We start from the raw sequence: 15,265 nt of genomic DNA, 5'->3' as shown, positions 1-15,265 counted from the left end.
CTACTCAACTGGCTTTAGATAAGCCAGTCCTTTATTAGTATATAAGTGCTTTGTTAGTAATTGTATCGCTCGAAGTGGAGTCGAAAGAGATGAGTTTTCAGTCTGTGCCGGAGGATGTGTAAGCTTTCTGCTGTCCTGATGTCAATGGGGAGCTCATTCCACCATTTTGGAGCCAGGATAGCAAACCAACGTGTTTTTGCTGATGGGAACTTGGGTCCCCCTCGTAGTGCGGGTGCAGCGAGCCGTTTGGCTGATGCCAAACGGAAAAGAGGTGCTGCAGCACAGGCAGTATGAGAAAAATAAACACATTTTTGAACATTAGAGAATGTAAACATGGCACGGTAGAGGCACAAAGTAAAAATATGAATCTGAAAATGAGCATAATAGGGCCCCTTTAAGTGAGTTTTTTTCCAGCTAAATAACTTGCTCATCCCACATTAGCTTTTTCAAGTATCTCCAGTGTTTGAACCATGCCTTAAAAGAAATCCTGCCTATCCTCATAACTATCAGTTAAAAATATCAATTACAATAATAAAATAATGATTTGCTGGCAAAATTATTTCATTCAGACTGACAATAAGTTATTAAAGTTGACTTTCCCACTGCATCCCTTTGTGTCCTATCACATGAATATCAATCAAAGTGTATTTTTACAGCCCAGTATCGTTTGTCTTAGTGGACTTTACCGTCGTATGTGTTAGCACTTAGTTAAGTATGTGTTATCATGTGATTGAGTATAGTGCAAATTAACATATGCAAAATATGTCAGTGTGAAACAAAGACACAAGGATGTGTGTGTTTTTATTTGTGTGTGCTACTCTCATCTACCCCAGTGAGATGTCTATTTCTGTTTGTTAGTGCACCAAACGTCCCCTCCTCCCACTTTCCTTCTCATCCCATTCCACCTAGTTTACATCTGTTTACTAAAGCTTGTCTGCTTCAGTTTTGTGTACGACACAGTGAGGGTCTCTGGAGGTCCACACACTGTCAGACTACTTTGCTGCTGATTCATCTCATTTGATGTGATAAGGCTCTGATGAGATCATATCAAGTTCTAGAAAAAGGATGCCCAAAGCTGACGGTCAAAACACTCTGTGACCCCTCTAGAGAGCTGGGTCTTGAATCCCATAGTGCATTGCGTCTGTTGGCGAAGCACTGCATGTGAAGGATGGGAGGTACATGTGAACTTTGGGAACTGTGAGGCAGAGCAAACTTTCTGATGCCATGTATCATTTGTCCATTAGCCGACAGCTCGGCCTCGCTCGGTAAATGACAGTGTTTGTCTATGCCTGCTCCACTCTCTCTATTCAAGCCAGCCTCTCAATCTCTTCCCTCATCTCTACCCCTTCTCTCCATCTCACTGATCCTTCCTTCAGAGCTTCAATCTTCCTTGTTCCTCTTCCTCATCTGCTTCATCACTCTCCATCTCACCTTAATTCCTGCCTACCTTCTCCCTCTGTAACCTCCATCCCTGTCCCTGGATGCAGCTGGTAATAAGTCACTCTGCTGTAATTTTGCCCTTCTAAAGGCCTGTAATGATGGGGCTCAGAGGATGGTTAAGGTGCAGGCAAGATGAGGGGGGGGTTAAAAGGACTCTTCTCTTCCCAGAAAGAAAGCCTTTCATGGTCCTTTAACAATGAGCCACTGGGGGAAGAGGGTGAAATTGGCCAAGAGAGAAAGAGGTGGAGTGAGAGAAAAAGCAAGGCTCATCAGGTCACATAGTACCTTTGTTTTTTCTATCATATGTGCAATATATATATATATATATACTGATGCTCAGTGTGTATTGCAGAAGCTGGGAAAAACATTTCCTCCATGACATGTATACAAAACTCTGATGCAGATAAGGAATAAAAAGGACACATTTAAAAAGGAACAAAGACAACAGCGGGAGAGAAAAAGAAAGTCAAAGCCATGCGACCGAATTGACAAAATACTGTTGATATTGACTGATATTTTCTGACATTTAGGAATCTGGCAAACAGTTCAATTCATTTAGCAGATATGTCTGCGGCGGCTGATGCAATATGGGTTTGTGTATCAGACAGGCGAGATAAGGGCTCATAGTGAGATTCGTTTGGCCTTATCCGCAGACAGAGCCGCTCGACCTGTCAGAACCCGGGTAAACACAGACATCGGATGATTTCTGAGGGATGCGACCCTCTCCCTGTGGCCTTATAAACGCCGCTCCTCATGTTTCTCGCTCCACTGGGCTCTGTGTGACGACCCGGTACACCCGCCGACCTTTTTCCCAGATTTTGAACTGCCGTCACACAGAAAGGAGCACCCTGGGGCGATACAGAGAGGAGGGAGAGAGAGAGAAGGACAGCGAGCGGAGGGAATGGAGGTGGAGGGGTTCGAACAAAGTGCACGACTCCACAGCCACATTGCAGTACAGAAGGTCGACACAATTGAAATGAAAAGGATGGTTTTTCTTATCACTAAAATCATTAAAGGTTATTGATTAACTCATGCAAATATAAAATAGGTCACTGAAACCTCCTATACTGTACATGTCATCATTGTGATATTTATTTACCTTTCATATTATTTATACATTTAAAGCATAAGTTATTATAAATAGTTTTGATCATTAACTATTTTTCAATGTTTATTGAAATGCCTAAATGTCATAAAGCGGAAGCGTTTTCAGTAATTCGACATAGCCAACAACCAAACAGCTACATAGTCATTTCTTCGTAAGGTTTAATATAAATGGATTAATAAAGGGACTAGAGGCAGGCAGCACTTGATGATAACAGAGATCAAGATAACGCTGCTCGCTTCACAAACATCACACGCAGTAAGTGTGCACATGTTTGTCCAAAGGCGTGGGGAGGGAGAAGTCATTTTACTCCAACGGGGGGAAAATGGGAAACCGGCAAAGCAGCACAAAAATAAAACGCAGATGCGCAATTGCATTCAAGCAGAAAATCCTTGCCTTTAATCCAATTCCTCACGCTTTATTAAAACAGAGCCAGAGAGAGGGAGTCGGACAGGGACCGTGATGAAGAGACTCACCATGAAGAGGAGGCTCACATTACACAAATATACAGTACACTCACACGCAAACACACAACAACAAAAATGCACATATCAAAGGAAACTGAGTGATGGAGGACCATGAAAATCAACCACTGCAGACCCCCCCCCCCCCCCCCAATCCCCCAACCCCCGCCTCTTCTCGCTTTCTTTGTGTCACATAAAACAGGTCCACACATGACAGATTTATGCCTCCTCACAAAGCTAAGCAAGATTAACGCAACAGAAAATACAAACAACCACACAGAGGCAAACAGAGTGTTGTCAGGCTGTTAGATTGACCGATCCTCAGGGGCCTCTGTGGGTCACATCAGGCCAGGCTGCTGTCCACTCTCTCCTTCCCTTTTCTCTCTCCACATCCTTCCATCAACATTTGATCGTCTCCTCTGAAAAGGAGGGACATCTACAGCAGTTTAGCCTCATGTGTTTGAGGATGTAATGCAACATTGTGAGTGTATGCATAAGGCACGTCCTTCAGGGGCATGGTATTTTTTAATTGTCTCTTTATTTAGGTGGGATTGGCTGCATGTCTTTGACCAGAATGAATAATGCTTATGGCTTAAAGCAGGGGTCTCCAACCTTTTTTAGGATGAGAGCTACTTTCCAAAAAATAAAACAAGTCGTGATCTACTTTTACTCTTTTTTTTGTTTTTTGCAGTGTATATATTTAGCACATTTTAACGTTATTATATGCTTACCTTTACCCTTTGTGTGCTGTTTGGGTCTGTGGGACCCTTTTCAGTGTTTACTAAAATAACATGTATTCAATTTAATTATTTTAACCTGCTTTATTTGGGGGTGGACCTCACCTCCTCTAGGGGGGTCCGGGGGCATGCACCCCCGGGAAGATATTTTTTTAAATGTTGAAGTTAAAAGCATCAATCTGGTGCACTTTGAGCACAACATGAATTTATGGATACAGCTCTCAACACTCAGATGAAAGGGAGCTGTATACTTTTCAATAATCCTAACATCTTTAGAATATGATCACAACCAATAACAAATCATTTAAACTGGTTTGTTCTTATCTTATGTTACCTAGTTAGCATTCTTTCTTTCTATTTATGCATATTTTACTAATCACTCCCCTTTTAAACTGTTTTTTTTCACTGTCCTATAGTACACATTGGAATGATTTCTTACTTTATTTTTTACAACTACTAGGCTATATTAAATAGATAAAGGTGTGCTCTCTCTAGCTCTCTCGCTCTCTCTCTCTCTCTCTCTCGCTCACAGAGGCTGTGTGCTCCTCCATAGCGAATTGATGACGGCTTGCGTTAAAAAATAATAATCAGGGCCACCCCTCCCTACACGCAGATCACGCAGACTGCGTGGGGCCTCACCTCGCGGAGGGGGCCTCATCTTGCGGAGGGATTTCACACTATGAACCATCACACATGTGACTGCTACAGTAGCTAACTGAATGTGTCTTTCTGCTCTGCAGCTTGCGTCAACTAAATGTGTCAAATGTTACATAATATTCCATAGACCATCCAACCTCCTCAATAAACTCCAACATATCCAGAACTCTGCTGCCCGCCTCCTCACCCACACCCGCTCCCGAGACCACATCACTCCCGTCCTCCAGAACCTCCACTGGCTCCCCGTCCATCAAATAATCGACTTCAAAGTCCTCCTGATTACTCACAAAGCCCTCAACAACCAGGCCCCCCCCCCTACCTCACAGACCTGCTGCACCACCACACCCCTTCCCGCTGCCTCCGCTCATCAGAAGCCAACCTCCTATCCATCCCCACCCGCATCAATCACCGGACCTGGGGGGACAGAGCCTTCTCCGTCGCTGCCCCCTCCCTCTGGAACTCTCTCCCACAACCCATCAGAGACTGCACTGACCTCACCACCTTCAAAACACTCACAAAAACTCACCTCTTCAATCTGGCTGTTAATGTGTGATTTATATAGGTTATAGGTTATTTCATATCTCGATAACAATACGTTTAAAAACATACAGTAGTACATTTGTATGGTCATGGTCTTTTGTGAATTATATAGGCATACTCGAAAAGTGTTTTTCTCATTTCTTTTGACTGACTATATTAGCATACACGCAGAGTATTAACATTATTAATAATAATAATAATAATAATAATAATAATAATAATAATAATAATAATAATAATAATAATATTATATTACATTTATATAGCGCTTTTCCTGGTGCTCAAAGCGCTTAAGACAAAAGCTTGACTTTCCTGGAGTTTGATTTGTCACATTGAACTGAGTGGTAATGCAAAATATGATGAAAAAACTAAAGCGAAATCATCACATTTTATTAAATTAGAATGATTCCCTCAAAATAATTGAAATCAGAAGTATAAATGACTATGTGCTTGTTGTTATATCATTTTAGATGATGTCATGTGTACCACTATATCTCAATGTATGATGTTATCACAATACATTAGCATTGAAACATTGATCACATATTGGATTATAGCTCTACTTGCACTAATACATTCAACACCTACCTAACTTTACAGATCTAGCCTCGCATGTGTCTGTGCACATGTTAGGATGGACTGCAGCTTCACATCACACATATGATGCCCTGACATGGATTGTGCCGTGATGGCCACAATGTTATGCAAAAACATTCCTAGAAACATAATGAGAAAAGGACGAGAGCAGAAAACAAGTGTGGACCTCGTTTTACTTAGTGAGTAAGACTCAAACTATGAGTCATCTTGTTCACCTGGGTATATATTTTTCCAAAAGAATAGAAAAACAGAACAGATTCAAAAAAGGCTTACAAAGTTTCAGAGCACTTGAGTTGAGAGATTTTTTTTAAGCAGTCAGGAAATGATGCAACTGACGCATTAAACTCTAGTTAATCTGTAAAATATCGATTCACCACCAGTTTTTGCTTTGGTTAACAAAATGTGCTTGCCATTGAATTATTGCCAGCATTGTGATTGTTTTTCTTTTTGGACAGGATGAAATATAGCCAGCATTAGAAGCCACAGAAGAACCATGACAACAACAAAAGTCTTGTGATTTGTTTGTTATTTCTTTATCTTCAGGAAATCAATTTGCCACAGAATGTGTTTGATTACATCTTTCTTGGCCACACTTTGACAACTGAAAGTGTCAAAGTGTCAAAAACACATATGGTGTTTTAACATGAATAAATCATTGGCACATTTTTGATATTGCTCGTTATGAAACATTAAGATTTTAAAGGGTATAAACTTACACCTGAACTAACTGTCACCAAGACATCTTCACTCAAACATGTCACCCAAAGAACTATTCAGACTTCTTCTCTCCATCCTGATCTGTTAGCAAGCTTCTTAACATATGACTCTCCAAGATAACCATGGGAAATCACTTAATCAGTGTTTCATTCATCCTTCACTGGGACTGGTTCCACCACATGTCCAGCATCCATGGCATAATGAGGGAGAGAGAAAGGAAACAGAGGAAGCAGGGGAGGTAGGAGGGAAGGAGGAAAAAGAGCCTGAACCCACTGTCAGCTCGGTGAAGCAGAGAGGAAAGAAAACGCACGCCGACGTGGAGAGGATTTGCTTGGAGTTACATACACATGCACTCATTGATTTAAAAGAAAAAGCATGATATTATTTTAAACAAATAAAGATCCGTACCTCACACACAGATGCCTGATATAAACACAGACGCACTGAAGCACATATTATGTCTCCACAGTGCAAGTGACTGTCTCTGCAACATTTAGGAATTCTAAAAATATCTGATCCAGACATGCAGGATGCACACATTTGTACACACACACACACACGGCAGAGGAGCTGTGGTGGAGCCGAGGACATCAGGGCTGGCTGCCGGAGGGAGTCAGCAGAAGGTGAGCAGAGATAAGGCTGTGTGATTGTGACTGCATGTCAGAGAGAATCTGCACACCACAACAGTTCAGCCTGCCCTGCGCCACACACACAATGCAACACATAAACATGTACTTTTATATATGCATCACCTCCAGCAGTGTAATGAGAATATTGACGACACGTGGCCTTGCGTTTCTGGGATTAAAAATAATCTACTAAATGTACTCCATGCTAGCGGCTCTGCTGCACCTACAGTGCAGTAAGCAGCTCAAGGAGCTATAGTGGTGGTGAAGGACGCATAATAAACACTTTGCTTTAATATCTGGAGCTGGAGCACAGCCGACAGCAAGCTGACGTGTGTCCGCACTAATCTGTGAGATGAAGTAACTGTGTCATCCAAACAGAAACCCCAAAGACGGAGACACAAACTAAACACAGTAGTCCTACATTTTACCTTCAATGTGAAGCCATTTTTTAAGGATTGTGTATAAAAAAAGGTTGCAGAACTGTAAAAGTTCTTGCTTTGAGCTTAAGTGGTCAGTTTAGAAAGGATAAAGGGGGAGTCGGAAATTAAGGAGTTACTGAATGAAATCGGTACAATCTCTGCTTCGCTCGGGCAAACATCCAGCCTGACAGCTCCATCTCACCGCTGCCTCCGCTGCACACCCAGCATGCTGAGTCGGGCAAACAGACGCTGATAAGGGCCGATTAGAAACAACAGAGCCAGGGCCCTGGATACTGTGTGTGTGTGTGTGTGTGTGTGTGTGTGTGTGTGTGTGTGTGTGTGTGTGTGTGTGTGTGTGTGTGTGTGTGTGTGTGTGTGTGTGTGTGTGTGTGTGTGTGTGTGTGTGTGTGTGTGTGTGTGTGTGTGTGCGTGCGTGCGTGCGCAACACATGTTCCCTACTATGGTCCCTAAGCAAATCAAAATAAATACGATGCGTGGGTCTTTTAACGGTGAATAAGTTCTCACCAAAAAGTCAAATCTAAGCACTTTGCGTATAAACACAATCTTCAGCTCAGAATAAGCACATTTCCTACAGTATGTGCTGATCTCAGGCTGTGACGAGATGGAACTGAAAACTCAGTTTCCTCATGAAACTTTTCTGTCCATGCTCGCATTTTCAGAACTCATCTCTGAAAGTTTTGCTGCCCACATTGACAAATCGATTAAAATGTCCTTTTTTCTCCTCTTCTTATTTTGAGCAACTAAATTCCACATTCATACTTCTGACAATAGCTGTTGATGACACACTCCTCTCCTTTGTAATCAGTAGCTGTCGGCAACAATAGAGCCGTGAATTGTCGCCGACATGTTTTTTGTGCGTCGGTTGTCGTAGTGATTTGATCGACTGTCATAACTGCTGCCTAACAAATTCCTTAGGTGCTGCATAAGACTCCTGAAGTAAATAAATATTTCAAACTAATGCAGAAAAACACGTCTATGACAAACCCAAAAAAGTAGAGCATTTACAGGAACAATCACAGGCTACAGGAGATGGCCTCTTAACATTAGACAACTGAGTAGATGTAGAGTTTGTTAGCAGTGTGAGCTTATGCGCAATGAATTAAATTGTTCTTACTTATTGTATTTTCTTTATTCATTTCTTTATTTAAATTATTCTACCAACAGAACAGTGGAACGGATTGAGACCAGCAACATCGCATTCACGGATTAATGTTACTTAAGTAAGAGAGGTGTGGCTCCTGTGATGTAATTCAATAGCATACAATTACTATGAAAACTGCTAATTATAAAGATTAAAACAGGCTAACAAACCAATTCTGAATACAACACAGTACACTCCATACATCAAGGTAATCAAAAGGTACTGCTTCACCTGCAAAATGCACAGTTATCCCAAAAAGTTATCCATTGTTTTTAAAAGGAAACATTTCATTATGCATCTATCGCATTGACACTTTATTTTAAATCACAGCCCTAACAGAAATAAATCATTTAGATAGTAATACTGTGTCATATATATGTGTGCAGCTGTCTTGAAAATGTAAGCTTTGAACAAGTCTACTTCCTTGGGCATCAGTCCTTTTCTGCCTAAGAAATATCTGTAATATCTTTATAATTTTGCATATTTATAAGCCATATACATTTATCGCTTTGCTAGGATAAGATGGATTAGTTTGCTTTGAAGGATTTTCTATCCTATCATGTTTTTATGCCATATTCAGACGGTGCAAGTGTTATACTGCCACGCTCTTTCAGGAGTGCAGACTAGAGACATACATAAATGAACATAAATGAACTCGTACTTGCATCCGACCAGATCCTCAACAATACTCTGTTGGCAGTGTGCATTACTGGAGGACATACAATATGTGGACCATGGGATAGACGATTTCCAGCTCAGAGAACAACTGCGACCTCCGTTTACAGTCGACCTGTCGCTACAAAAGATCTACTCATCTGGCAAATTAAGCTTGAACAAGGTTTACAAATGTATATACCTGTGTTTCTATTTTTGAAAGTGGAGTGTGAGCCCATTGCCTGTCTGCATAATTGTGTGAGCACTGTGGGATTATTTCCTCCTGTTGGCAAGGCTGGAGAAAGAGCAAAGCGCCCGAGTCCTAATCAGACTGTGACTAGAATGACAAAACGCTTAACTTCACTCCAGCCGCATCACTCCCAGGAACACAACCATCAAACACAACCAGCACTTAATTAGTGTCTCACTTGCTGACTTCACTCAGCACTGCTCCAGTTGTGTGTATATGTGTGTTTGTGGATGTGTGTGTGTGTGTGTGTCCTCAGCCCAAGGCTCTGTCTGAAGACATTTTAGCAAATAGAATTGCATTTGTTTAACTTCTATTGGATACACGTAGGGGGATTGGCAGAGGCTGGTGAGAGTGTGCTGAGGACACTGTGTGGGATTCTGGTAATGTGCATGGCTGTATTGTGCTAGACATGGGTAACAAGATCCAGAGGCACAGGACTTTATCCAATGTTCTGCATTTACATCAGATTTTGCAGCAATAAACAAACATGGTGGTCAGTGGAGCGTAGCCTACCTGTGCTACTTGGCATCTTTCCGTTGCTGATCTGCTTTAGCCTCTTCTGGTGGGATTTGCCGTTGTAGTGGATCAGGGCCTGTGCGGCTGAGTTGAGTTGGATGTTGCAGACCTCACACAATGTATAGCTCCGCTGCTTCCTCTCCCTTTTGGCTCTGCAGAGTGCAGAAGGCAGAGCGCCCCCTGGTGACTCCCCGTCTTGCACTTCATCCTCAGTGTCGCAGCAAGGCTCGCCATCCATCTGCACCCCCAGCCCGAGGCCTAACACCCTCCTGTCCAGCTCGGGGTTCGGCAGAAGTGATGGGCTGTACGGACGTTTCATACCTGTGATAGAAGAGGAGGACGGGATGAATACAAAGGCATGGACAACATATTGAAGAGGAGAATATTATTTAGAGGTTCACTTTACTGCTCAGGTGTCAGACCCTTTTCATGACCATAGACTTCACATATCTGAGGCTACCTCCCTTTCTGAATCGCCCCGTTGTTAGCATGTTCAACACAGCATGGAACAGAGCGAGTGTGTTCAGACTGCTGTGGATGGAGGTATCATTTTCCCCAGTCTGGCATGACCTGGCTCACACGGCGTACAAAGCCAGCCTGTTCAAACCTGGTAGCTGCAGAGGACACACGAGCACAAATACCCCCGATTCCCAAAGCTTTGCAGAGGAGCGTGTGGAATCTGACCTTGTTCGTGTCTCATATAAGTCGCACTTGTCAGCACCAACAGAACAAAGCATGAAGACATCAGGAAGCAAAAGGGAGTGGGCATTAAATGGACATGATCACAATGTACAGTGGGAAGTCCAGGCGGCGGTGGTCCTAGGCTGCAGCGGCGCACCACTTGGGGGAGACAGAGTTCTGCAGTGTGGCTCTCTAAGGACCAGTGAGGCCCCTCTTTCAGGCTGCTTTACTTCTGATGACTGCATGCTGTCTGTGCACCCCTGCGAGCCAAAATCCTGCAGCAGTAGCTGTTCTGTGAGGATCTCAGCCAAGCGGTGCCTGAATCAGATCAGCAAACAGGAAATCAACTGGGAGTCTAGGGGTTTATGAAACAGCTTTGATTCTGTCTGCCGACATTAGGGTTCAGATTAGTATGCTGGAATTACAGACATAACAGCAACTGCATTACATATACAAGTGTGTGGGAGCTTAAACTCAAACACGTCTTTCTTTGACTGTGTAAAAGCACACAGAAAAAAATCTCCAACTATTATGATAACCTCAAAAATTAACTATCTCATTCAATAAACTGATCTTACATGGTTAATGCTATTTTCAGTTTTTCAAATATGAATATTTAATTGGTTTCTCTGTTTTATAGAAAATAAACGGAATATTCTTGCGTTATGGACTGACTGGGATGGACATCTCTCTACATGAATCAATTAACCTTCAATAATGTGCAGATTCAATATGAATCCATATTGGAAATAAGCATTAGTTCAAGCACTATAACTTGTCATAACCTGGATACATGGAGTGGGGGTAAACAGGAAAGTAGGACAGTCGAAAAAGAAATTTTCGGTGAAAACAGCCGCTTAAACCCCTTAGCTTTTCCATGAAGGACTCTTTGGTCAGAGAAAAAGCCCTCCCGGGATACACAGTCAGAGAGAAGAACTGTTTGTTTCATATGCAGCTACTGTCTCTATAAATAAATAAAAAGGTAGGTCTACAGATATCTCTGTGAAGGATTGAGACATCACTACTGGAAAAAGTCCCCGAAATATGCCCAGCTGTGTGTTTCTGCTGCTGGCGTTCTGCCTCTGCTTCGAGTTGTTTATGTAAACAGCCAAAAAGTGAAGTCTATGATGCATACATACAAGCATTAAAAAACACACTAACACACATATACACACATGCACGCATGCATTCACGCAGGCATATACACACACTCACACACACACCATTGCTCCAAAACACATTAGTGCAAGCCGCCTCCATGAAAGCTGCTATTCAAGTTGCCAATCTGGGAGCAGTCAAGAGGCTCCATCAGATGTTTTCTCAAAAGCTTTGAGCAATGCTGCTCTCTGGCACTGAATGAAAAAAATGTCTGTGGTCCTTAACCACGCAACCTTCTCACACTCCTGCCAAACAACTCAGCTAGCCGCCCAAAATTAGCATGGCTGTAAAAACAAAACTTCAAGTGAAGACCTGCAGAACTTACATACAGAGCATATTACGTCCCTCTGTCCTCTGTCACCTTGTACTGAGAGGCAGTCCTTCATTGCACACTCATACTGTATAACAGACCATAATATGATCTCAAAGATCTCCTGAGTTGCTGAAGACAAAAAGCAGGACCATGGCCCAAGAAGTGCGTCTTAACCTCATGTTAGCCATCTTTTTGATTTCAGTTTAGCCTTCTTCAGAAATGGCATAATGATGGCCGTTGCCATAGAGACCAGCCTGGCACAGATATGACAACATTTTCTCACAGTAAAAACATAACGTAAGCTTTGGCAGCTAAAAGGGATTTTTGTTATCTGTGTTTCAGGTTTGCATAATATTAACCTTAGAGAATCATTTCAAACATCTGCAAGGTGAAACCCACATTGTTATATAGAGCTACAGAAACAGTGATTTAATATTTCCAATGTATTGGTAGGTGAACATATATTTTTTACTCAGGATTGAGTTGTCTCATTTTTGTAATTGGTGTTATTTTGGGTTGATTTAGTTTAGTTTTAGTCATTTATGACCTTCAACTTGTTTAAGCGGCCCTGAATAACTTAACTTTCCATTAGCTCCCTACTATGAGGGATGGGTTCTGCTAAATATTATACGGTTTTGGTAATATCATATTGGAAATTACAGCTTTTTGTTGCCAAATCTACTCTGAAGTGGGCAGGACTCAAGGTCATTTCTACTCTTGTGCACAAAGCTGAATTTTAATCAGAGACTGATCACACCTGGTGGATTGTTTGTCACTGACAATTAAATGAGATTGCTCCACATCCACCTAAGTATACATGTTAAAATAAAAGCTTAAAGGCTTCTGATTGTTAAATTATAACTTAATACGATTTTTGGGACTATATTGATTTAGTCACACATATTTAATGAGCCATGTCATCACGGCTATAAGGCATGGATTACACAATGTTCAGCTCTGGACTCTGGAAAAAAACAATTACATAATGAATTTACATTTACATATATATTTGTTAACGCTGTAAACAAGATAACAAACCATCATTCTAAAATGTATATAACATGTCGTTTTTGAATTTTAAATGTCTCTCAGCACCACCTAAAATATGTAAATGTGAATATTTCTCACTCCTTTATCAACTCACATTTCTCACCCTCTCCCTTAATCCCTGCAGCCTTATACTTTAAACAATATTATGAAAATTAATAAGTGATGCTGATCTGGCATGCTCTGTTCCCTTTATCATCATAAAAAATGGCCACCCTTACAAACAGCAATATCTGAGATGAAAAGGCCAGCGGAGCAGAACAAGAAAACTCTTTTTCAGTTTGAATCAGTAAAGATGTGTTCATATATTAGAGCAACCCAAAAATAACATGTTGGTCCACAACCCCAACAGACTCCTTTAGATTACATATATTAAAAACCAAATCATATTCATCTAACTCAAAAAGTTTGTTTCGTTTTTTTGTTGAGACAAAAAACAAATGGCTGTCTGTCTGGGGCCGTTTCTCTAAACCAACCCTGAGTGTCCTGCCCTTCACTCTGAAGTGCCCGGTACCTGGAGAGTGAACGGGACAGGATACCTTTGTGTACAGTGGCTTTGAATCACCCGGATCCAAAGGGGTTTTGCAGCTCTCACCTGTGCGTAAGTGAGTTTGTGTTTGAGACGAATAGCCTGCGGAGACTTTAAAGGTCTCGGTTCCAGGTAGAAGCTGTGTGAGACAGGAGCCCCCGCTGTGTCTGCACACACACATTTGTAGGCTGACACAGGACAGGAGATTGTCAGGGGGTAACCCTGGGGGGGAAGTGTGAGAGAGGGGTCTGCCAGCGTTGCCATGTCTGCTGTTTCCGCTGCCTGATGTGCCCCTCCGCCTTTATCGCACACCCTCCCCCCCGGCACATGGGAACCATCAATCACTGCTCTGATCTCGCTGAAAGACCCAGGCTCAACCAGCATAGCTGCCCCGCAATAAAAACTCTATTTATGATCTTGTGTCTGCTGCTCACTTATCCTGAAATACTATCACACGTTCCCAGGCTCAAACCAGCTCTAACCACCGACCCACCCTGACGTTCACCCCCACCCATCCACTGTGGACACAGTTGGCATGGAGGCGTCGGCTCTTCCTGGTTCAGGACAAAACTGTCCTCAGGATGGACCAGTGCAAACCCCACAGGCATGTTAGCAGCTCTTAAATCACACTGATGAGAGGGGGACGCCGACAGCGAGGGTGCAAGTCGATGGGACACAGCTCCTCTCACACATTCAATACAAACTGTCAGCAAGATACAGCTACACTCATGCATACAAACAGACATGCTTGTGGACAGTTAAAGGAGCAGTTTCAAACAAAACTGGCCTTCAAATTCTGTAAACAAGGAGTGAGTACGCCTGCAAACATGCATATATAATCAGTACATTTGAATACATGTGTGCTCTACTCAGCATGCTTCAGAAATAAAAAATAAAGCCTGATAAAAAAGGTAATCCAATGAAGCCAACACGCATCACAGCAGCCAAAACAAACATATTCTGTAGACAGACATACTGCTTAAGAGGATATAAACTGCTTAGAGAAAAAGGAAAAGGTAGTCAGTGAGGGTTGTATGTAATATGACTGTGGGAAAGGACATTCTGTTATCCTTCAATCATTTTATGTTAGTTACTAAATGCTGCTACTTTTATTCATGGTTGTGTACGGTACTTATTTATTTTGTATTAACATGTTTACCTCTTTATTACATTTGTAAATCTACTCTTTTTGCCTTTATTTGCACTGTACCTTTATTACACTGTGAATGTCCCTGCTGCGGGACGAATAAAGGATTTCTGATTCAGATTTTATCTGATGTATCAGGCGGTTGAAGATCAAAATCTCCCTGAAAATCAACCAGAGCTCGGGGCACTTCACTACATCAGGTCAGTGATAGCAGAGACAGAGGGAGACATGTGGAAAAAGTGAGAGAGAGAGAGAGAAGAGAGAAGAGAGTACAAAGGCGCTTGTAAATTGGCATCATCAAAGTATCATTACTGTCAGCACCGCTGTATTGTCATTACTGCAACTACAGAACGGGCCTGAGGTCTTTGAAGCTCCAAGTCTTTGTGTCCAGTGTATCAGTGTTGATTATGTCAAGTCCAGGCTACTGTTCTCTAATGAGTGTAATTATACAGGAATCAGTTCTGAGCCGATTAAAAAAGGAGTTAAAACCACAGTGCGGCTGG

The 15,265-nt window shown here is 42.1% G+C and overlaps 1 protein-coding gene across 1 annotated transcript in view; it reads right to left on the bottom strand.

Annotated features, from left to right (window-relative positions):
* The window catches only part of znf385c (zinc finger protein 385C), a 128,627-nt gene that overhangs the window by 73,012 nt on the left and 40,350 nt on the right, over window positions 1-15,265 (bottom strand). The window contains exon 2 of the mRNA XM_034144240.1: window positions 9,885-10,208. Coding sequence (XP_034000131.1) covers window positions 9,885-10,206 — 322 coding nt within the window. The 5' untranslated portion in view covers window positions 10,207-10,208. The remainder of the gene's footprint in view (window positions 1-9,884; window positions 10,209-15,265) is intronic.

Source organism: Trematomus bernacchii, unplaced genomic scaffold, assembly GCF_902827165.1.
Source record: "Trematomus bernacchii unplaced genomic scaffold, fTreBer1.1, whole genome shotgun sequence".
In the NCBI taxonomy this organism is placed as follows: Eukaryota; Metazoa; Chordata; class Actinopteri; order Perciformes; family Nototheniidae; genus Trematomus; species Trematomus bernacchii.
This window is presented reverse-complemented; position numbering and strand designations above follow the sequence as displayed.